This window comes from Falco cherrug, chromosome 3, assembly GCF_023634085.1.
Source record: "Falco cherrug isolate bFalChe1 chromosome 3, bFalChe1.pri, whole genome shotgun sequence".
NCBI classification, from domain to species: Eukaryota; Metazoa; Chordata; class Aves; order Falconiformes; family Falconidae; genus Falco; species Falco cherrug.
Window position 1 is genome coordinate 67,085,459 of NC_073699.1, and position 9,132 is coordinate 67,094,590.

The 9,132-nt window shown below is 36.6% G+C and overlaps 1 protein-coding gene across 3 annotated transcripts in view; it reads left to right on the plus strand.

Annotated features, from left to right (window-relative positions):
* The window catches only part of SOCS6 (suppressor of cytokine signaling 6), a 29,840-nt gene extending 21,153 nt beyond the window's left edge, over positions 1 to 8,687 (plus strand). For all 3 annotated transcript variants that reach the window (XM_055705414.1, XM_055705413.1, XM_055705415.1), the window contains exon 2: positions 2,676 to 8,687. In XM_055705414.1, coding sequence (XP_055561389.1) covers positions 2,801 to 4,405 — 1,605 coding nt within the window. In that variant the 5' untranslated portion in view covers positions 2,676 to 2,800 and the 3' untranslated portion in view covers positions 4,406 to 8,687. The remainder of the gene's footprint in view (positions 1 to 2,675) is intronic.
* The last annotated feature ends 445 nt before the right edge of the window (positions 8,688 to 9,132 follow it).

Genomic DNA, 9,132 nt, shown 5'->3' on the forward strand with positions numbered 1-9,132 from the left:
GACTCTGACTTTGTCAGTTTAGGACAGGGGTCCTCAAACTACGGCTCGTGGGCTGGATACGGCCCCCCAGGGTCCTCAATCCAGCCCCCGGTATTTACAGACCCCCCCACCCCCCGCCAGGGGTTGGGGGGGAAACCAAGCAGCCGCAGATGACTGCCTGCCACTTCATCCGTGTGCCGGCCCCCTGTTTAAGAAGTTTGAAGACCCCTGGTTTAGGAGCTGCATAGAATCCTGAAGTTGTATTCTTCACTCATTTTGTAGGTTCATTTAGTTATATATAATGAAAAGAGTACTGTAATTACTATAAGTAAGAGTATTGTTAAGATGGCAAAACCCAAATGGTTTAGGAATAGAAGGTCAACAAGGTGTTTTGAGTCTACTTATAGTTGACATGTAACTCTTCCTTTATCTGTAGGTTTTTCTTAATACTGTACTTCGTCAGTTATTCTGATATGCCAAATTCCAGGCATATAAACCCACTAAATATATTCTACTTGTGTGGGGTTTTTTCCCAGTACTTCCATATTTCCCAATTCCAAACATATGGAGCTCATATTAAACATAAGTATTTCAAAACATGAAATGTTATGGTTCTGCATTTATCTGTCATAAGACAAGGAAAACAAAAGTAGTGTCTTAACGTTTGAAAATACTTGTGCATATCTCAGTATCATCTCCAAATTATGTAAGTGGAATATGTTTTTTAATGTGTCAGGACCCCTGGTACCACAGGGGTCAGGTTAAAAGTGGCAAATAAGCAGTGAACTTCTAATAAAATACTGGTCCTGGTTTTTTTTTCTTTTTTTTTTTTTTAAGGTTTTAATATTTGTTTATAGCAAAGGTTAGTTCTTAGTCTTTTGTTTAGGAATCAAGTTTTTTGGGGGTGTTTTGTTCTCTGCTGATGGCAAGTAAATCAGTTTACAGGCAGAAGAGAAACTTAGTTTCTCCCTGTTGAGAGAAAGGAAAGTGTGGTTTAGTTTGATAAAAGAAAAGGAAATGAGAAGAGCTGAAGACACTCAAAAAATGGACTTAGGAAATGTTGGAGGTTATGGCAAAGACAGAAAAGGTCTTTGAGGTAGGGTAATGCAGGTAGTGTAGGGAATCTGAAGATAAGGCTAGGGTAGAAATCTGAGTAAATCAAGCTTTAATGCTTCTGCTCTTTATGAGAACAGTGTTCAACACCCCGGCAGCAGGGCTTTACTTAAAATGTTTCAAGATATTTTGAAGCTCAGAATCCTTAGTTGCTTTGCATTGTCTTTCAGTTTGCTTTGGATATGATACTTTAGCCTTTGTGTATTTGAGGACCATAAGAGCTGGGCTGGACAAGAGGATAGATGACAAGAGTCAATGGATTCATGTTTGATTATAGTAGTCATTCTCTTTACATGCTTTTTTGCAATTTTTGAATGGTTCTTTAAGAAAATCACACTGTTTAGTTAATAAAACTTAGTTCATTGCACTATTTTTCTCAGTTGCTTGTATTGCGATACTATGGGAGAAAAGTGGGAAGCGCACGCATAAGGACTGTTTTACTTTCCCCTCAGTCCCCCAAGCTTGAAAGATTTCTCGAAAGATTCTTCGGCTCCTCCAGCTTGCCATGCTTAGCCTGGAGCCAGGCTTACTGCTGCACTTTGTGCTGCTAACATCACACATGTTTGGAGGTACGTGGAATAATGGCTAGTACTAACAGTAAGACTATTTTTGTGGCAGCAGCAGCTTCCCTCTGTCCTCTTTCCCTTCTTGTTCTTTCCCTCTCTGCAGAGCTGCTTGCTTTGGAAGGTCTAACCAACATTAAAAAAACACACAAAAAACCCCCAAACCAAACAAAAAAACTCCCCAAACATACAGCCCCTGCCACCCCACCCCAAAAAACCAAGCTGAAAAGTCAAATTTATGGAGGAGGTGAGTACATGATGCTTGAAGGTGCCAGGTGGGAGCAATTGGCTGGGTTGTGAACAGATGTGTCCACTTAGTCGTGACAGAGGTACTGAAGGAAGAAAAGCTCCAATAGTGCTAGCAGGGATAGCCTGTGATTTGACCTCCTCTGTGCCTAAAACAGAGTTTGGCAATAACTTCTCTTTCATAGATGTTCAGGAGGGGACTCCTGTGACTTGCTCTGAACAGATGCTACTTTGCTGTTGGTGTCTATTTTTTTCACTAGAGTTAGTTTTTCTATAATTATGTAACTATTTGAATATTGCTCAACTTCCCTGTGTAAAGAAAGTATGACCTTGTAAGACCATGTTTTTAGGGCTAATTGCAGTTTAACCTGTGTGTAGGAATCCTGTTATCTCCTATAGTTTTGTATTCTGTAGTTACTTTTGTGGCAATTTTTTTTAGGAGCCTTCTGAAAGATAGGAGTGTTTCTGTGCATGAACATTTTATATACAGGCATTAAATGTATGTGCCCGTGAGTGTGATATAATGTGTGTGTGTGTATTTAAAAAATAGCATGGTGAAATCAGAAAAAAGTTGTGGAAATCTCCAAGGCAGATGTAGAAGATACATTTTTTGAGCCTGATTGGTTTCCAAGTCAGCTGCCTGTATTTACTTCTATTTGATGCCTGTTACTTAAGTACTGCAATTTCTGTTTTGTTTGGAGAGGGGGAAACCCTTATGCATAATTTTTAAAATACTTCTTTTGTGAAGTTAATTGTTTTTTTATTTGTTTCCAGGAAATGGCTCTTGAAGTTAAATGAGACTGGATAAAACACATAAATGAAGCAGAAGCTGCTCTGCATGTGTTAGGGCTGTATCACCACAAGCACTGCTGATCAGCCAGACTTGGTAACTTGTCATAATGAAGAAAATTAGTCTCAAAACAATTCGCAAGTCCTTTAACTTAAATAAAAGTAAAGATGAAAGTGACTTTGTAGTGGTTCAGCAGCCATCGTTAAGTGAATTTGGAAAAGATGACTCCTTGTTTGGCAGCTGCTATGGTAAAGATTTGGCTAGCTGTGAAGTCAATAGTGAAGATGAAAAAGGCGGCAAAAATAGATCAAAAAGTGAAAGCTTAATGGGTACGTTAAAAAGGAGGCTTTCAGCAAAACAAAAACAGAAAGGCAAAGGCAGCACACCATCTGTAAGCTCTGCAGATGATGACACCTTTTCTTCCTCATCTGCTCCAATAACCTTCAAAGATGTGCGAGCTCAAAGACCTCTGAGATCCACCTCCCTCCGTAATCACCATTACAGTCCAACTCCATGGCCTCTTCGACCTACAAATTCAGAAGAGACTTGCATCAAAATGGAAGTGAAAGTGAAGGCCTTGGTCCATTCCTCTAATCCAAGCCCAGCACTGAATGGTGTTCGAAAGGACTTCCATGACTTGCAGTCAGACAGCGTGTTCCAGGAACAAAACAATGCATTAAAAAATACGGAATCTCAGAATGGGGACTTGCATCTTCATATTGATGAACATGTGCCTGTAGTTATTGGATTAATGCCTCAGGACTACATTCAGTATACTGTGCCTTTAGATGAGGGAATGTATCCTTTGGAAGGATCACGTAGTTACTGTCTGGATAGTTCCTCACCCATGGAAGTTTCAACTGTTTCTTCTCAAGTGGGGGGGAATGCTTTCCATGAAGAAGAGAGCCAAGTGGATCAGGATGTAGTCGTTGCACCGGATATCTTTGTGGACCAGACAGTGAATGGCTTGTTGATTGGTACCACAGGGGTCATGTTGCAAAGCTCAAGAGTTAATCACAGCGATGTCCCTCCACTCTCGCCTTTGCTACCTCCAATGCAGAATAATCAAATCCAAAGGAACTTCAATGGATTAAATGGCACAGATGCCCATGTGGCTGAAAGTATGCGCTGCCATTTGAATTTTGATCCTAACACTGCCCCTGGAGTTGGAAGAGTTTATGATTCTGTTCAGAACAGTGGTCCTATGGTTGTGACAAGTCTCACAGAAGAACTGAAAAAACTTGCAAAACAAGGATGGTACTGGGGCCCCATTACACGTTGGGAGGCAGAGGGAAAATTAGCTAATGTGCCTGATGGCTCGTTTCTCGTTCGAGATAGTTCTGATGATCGTTATCTTTTAAGTTTGAGTTTTCGTTCCCATGGAAAAACTCTTCACACTAGAATTGAACACTCAAATGGTAGGTTTAGCTTTTATGAACAACCAGATGTGGAGGGACATACGTCTATAGTTGACTTAATTGAACATTCAATCAGGGACTCTGAAAATGGAGCTTTCTGCTATTCGAGATCCCGACTGCCTGGATCTGCAACTTACCCAGTGAGACTGACAAATCCAGTATCTCGGTTTATGCAGGTGCGTTCTTTACAATATCTGTGTCGTTTTGTTATACGTCAGTACACCAGAATAGACCTGATTCAGAAACTGCCTTTGCCAAACAAAATGAAGGATTATTTACAGGAAAAGCACTACTGAAAGCTTACGGGAATCTTGCATCTTGCACTTTGGGAACAACAACAACAAAAAGAGATTGAATTACAGTTTACAGACTTTCATTATTATCAAAATCTTTTGCTGCCATAAAAATATTTCATTTTTGTGTGTAAAAGGAAAGTAATGCATTTTGGATTTATGTTTGTTTTGGGATTTTTTGTGTATTTTGGGGGGCTTCTTTTTTTTTGGGGGGGTGGGGGGAAGAATGATCTCCAGTTTATTTTCAGAAGTGTGAAATAGCTATCTTTCATCAATGTGCAGATTAATCACAATGTGAATGATCAAATTCTCCTTAATTTCCCCCAAGTCCTTTGCTGCTATCCACTGTGATTTTTATGCATTGAAAGCACATTTCATGTGTATTCAACCATAAGTAAAAGTAAAATGAAACTTGTTGAATGGAATTTTTTTCCTTTAAAATAGCCTGTTTGAAAAAAAATGATTGTGGATAAAAAAACATACTGGTATTCTAAATCACAGAATTTACATCTATGTTAAAAATTATTTCCTAGTATCCTAATTATAAATTTCTATAGAGATATGTCCTAATGTAGAACATGCAGAGCTGTGTGATAAGAACATGGTTATGCAGCATATCTCTGGAAAAAAACCCCACCTTTCTCCTAAACCTTGTATTGTCTGTAGACTCTTGTCTTTGAGAAGGCTGATTCGGCCTTCTTCTTGTCTCAGTATTTTGTCCTTCTAAAAATGGCCTTTAAAAAAAAAAAAAAGCCTATGAAAGTCAATGTGTAGTACCTATAAGGAAATTGTGGTATTGGGGTCTTGTCAAATACTGTCTTTTAAAATCATGCCATTAGTTACATAAATGAACACCTACCAGGTCCCCTCTTTCTGTCCTTTTCCCTCCTGCCTCCTCTTGCTGGGGTGGGAATAGACCATAAATTGATAAGCCATTTTAAGGATGGGGTAAAACTTCTAATAGGATGACTTCTACAATATATGTTCAAGCTACTTGGATTTTTATTATTTTCCATTTTCTGCATTTTTTTCATTTCAAAAGTGCAGTAATACACTAATGTCCTTTGGATCATTTCCCCCTTTTTTTTTGGGTATCCTTTGGGGAGGAAGGAACAGGACTGATAATGTTTTGGATGAAAGATGCTTAAAATGCATCTCTAAAGCTCTATTCTCACAGCCTTTCAAATTATGGGGAAAAGAGGTTTGGATATACACTGAATGCAGAAAATGTTTGTTTACTGTCATGAAATATGTTTTGACATATGAAATATTGAATCAATTAAGTAAATGTTTGTATCTGTCAAAGATTCTGGCATTTGGAAAGCTTACAGTTATTCTAACCTTCTGTAGGGAAAAAGACTTTCAGTGGGGAGTACAGGTTCTACATTAATATTTTTGTCATACAAGGTTAATCCATGGCATTTCTCTGATTTGTTTCAGGTTTCTTTTCCCCATGATTCTATCTTTTATGAGTTATTTGTAAAAGGGAGCTAATTTGGGAGGGAGGCTTGCTTTGCCTGCCTCTACCCCTTGTTTTGTATTTTAGAATGTCATCTTCCCCATTTCTGGTAGGAGTGGCTAGTCAGTAAACATCAGCTTAGAAAATGCTGTTCATCTTTGATAGAGCTTTCTTGTTTAGGTCATTTTCTTCTTGTTGAAGCTAATATTTTTGTCCCCTGAAATAAGTCTTTAATAATGAATACAGTATTGCTGCAAGGTGGTGCAGTAGCACTACATCTTGGGTTGCCTGAATTGATAGACAAAATTTATATTTTTTTAATTTATTTTTTGACCATAATGTTTAACTAAAAAATAAAAAAAATCAAAGGTAGATAAAGGCTGCCTTTGCTTTTAAAGGGAGGGAGAATAAGGATTCTTTCTTTAGTCTGATAAAGTTTTAAACTTAAAAAAAAAATAATCTAGAGCAGTCTATATGGATAATTTGTTGGCTCTGCCATTGAGATATTATGTATGAAAGTGTGAATTCTGTTTTCTTTTTTTCCCTCTACTGACTTACCCCCCTCCAGCTCCCCTCTCCCCCCCTGCCCCCCCCCCCCCCTCCCCCCCCCCCCGGCCCTGAATCAGGACCACTAACTTTATTCAGAAGGCACAATAACCTATTGTATGGTACAGTGTTCTGATTCTGTCTGTGGGGAGGAAAAAGAAAATCATTTTTATGGATTTCAGACGCATACTTTTGGAAGAAGACCTCTGGCATTTTCTTCACTTTAAAAATTCTTTCCCCATACAAGCTAGAGGACCTATGCATTCTACAGAATCTTTGAAAGATTATAGTATATTAAATATTTTCTTTGCCATTTTAATACCACTATTGAATGGATTAGATATGTTTATCCTATGCCACATGCATTAATTTAGCAGTCATTACATTGAAACATAAATATTTGAAGCTATAATATCCTGGTCTTGTTCCTGAATTGAAAAATGTGTAAGAACACACGTTAAATTTCTTGCCCATGCCTTTGTAAATGTTCGTTCGTTCACTGATACAAGTTGATGCATTTTTTTTTTTTTTTTTAAACACTTTGGTTCAGCTATCCATCTTTTTAATGGCCTTCCTTGCTGTGTTCTTCACCTGTGAACTTAATCAGGTCGAGTTAACTCTCCCCGCTCACATCCCCCCCCCCCCCCCCCCCCCCCAAATCTTCCACAAAAGGAACACTGTAAAGTGGTGGATGCCTAGGATATGAGAACCATATACCGCTTTGCTTCTAAATAAAAAAGTGGTGGTGATATTTCTACTAAGCTCAAAATACTTTAAATCAGTAATAAGTAGACACAAATACTTACTTTTACAGGTTTCATTAATTAGAACCTCAGAGTATTTTTTTCATGCTGAGGTAACTGGCCAGCCAGGAGAAGGAACCCAGAAAAATTACTTTGAAAACATTAAAGATACTTACCGTTTCTTATAATAAAGATTAATATGAAAGAAACACAGTAACATTTAGTTATGAGACAACTTAGAATTACTCAGCGTAACCACAAAAATTGTGTTGACTTCTGCTTCATGAAAATTAGAGGAAAGAAGTTTCCTTGACAGATAATAGGAAGATGATGGAGCATAGTTTGGGGGCCTTTGGAAGTAGATACACTAGGAATAAAAGCTAACCGACTGTGATCCTTATAGAGTAGAAATATGGCTATTTATTCAGCACAACAGTTTAAGGATTCAAAAGATATGCTTTTTATGCAATTGAATTGTGGGAAAAATGTTTTTGAAAATGAAACTTTGAAATAAAATTTTTTTTTTGAGCATCTGAAATGATTGACGTTATTGATAACATTGTCTGTTTTACCAATCAGAAGAGTAAAACCACACCTTGTATTTGGAAATAGAAAAATAAATTTGCACAATTTCCTCTGTGGTTTTTTTTTTTTTTGGTTTTTGTAATCCAGTGTTAGGAACAACTGAAAGTGATTTGTATACTTTAATCTATACTATACTTTGAAGGATATAGCACTTATCCTACTGTTGCCATAGTGAATGCCATCTTTTTATCAAAATCTTTTTCTGTCAGAAGGATCAGAAATGCAATTATTAGTTAAACTCTTTCTTCTCAGATGAGCTGACTTTGCATTTTGTTAAAGTCAATTTCTTTCTATGAATATTGACTGCTGGGCTAAGTGAAATCTTGTGCAGTTTTTGTTTTGATGCATTTTATCGATGTGAATACTGGAATTATGAATTTAAAATAGCATACCAGCAATATATGGGCTGTGATTCTGATGAGAAGTATTTCTGTGTTCCAAACTTTCAAATTCTGAGCTAAGCTATGGATAAATTCATGATTGCCAATTTAATTTCTTAAAACCTTTTTATGACTGCAAAGAATAAAAATTATAAGCATTCTTTATAAATAAAAAAAATGGGCTAGATGGTAGTTCATAATATGGGAAATATGGCATTGTTGTATCTGGAAAGTGTTCTAAATTCTACTCAGATAATGAAAAATTCTTAAAGAATTTTGTATGAATACCTGTTGGGTTGAAGAATTTTTATAGTGGTGACTGAGTGCCATGAAGTTAATGCTTACAATCCAGATTGCTGTAGTTTACACTTCTCTCTGTTTCAGACCTGGTGTGCACTATTTGTACTAAGCACGCCACAGAGTGAATTATCCAAAGTCCATTGATTTTAATGTGTTTTGGTTTGTAAACAAAATTATAGTAATTTCTTGCACATTTTTGAAAAATAATTGTATAAGGATTTATGTATCTGCTTCTGGATACGGTGTGTAAATAAAAATTTCATTCACAAAAAGATTTGTGGAGTGTTCTATACCGTAATGATCTAAAACAAAAAATATGAAAGACATTGTAAAATTTGGACATCTGACTTAAACATTTAAATTTTAATGGTTACTGGTTTATATTTTTATATTTTTTTACTGTTCTATATTGTTTAACTTGTTAGTTGACTTTTCATAGTATTTCTGTATATTGATTATATTAAATCATACTTTTGAAAGCAAGAAAAAAATTGCCAGAACATAACTGGAATATATTTTTTAAAAGGTCTGCGTATATACTGTAAGCTAACTTTTTGATAATTATTTGTTGGTTTTTTTCCCTTAAAAAAAAAAATAGATTGTAACAAAAGTCTCCATTTCATCTAGATGTACGTCAAAGGTAACACACCATCTCTTGTCTTCCAAGTAAGCAAATAGTTCTTACTTAGTTGCAAAGTTAAAAAAAGAACACCACCA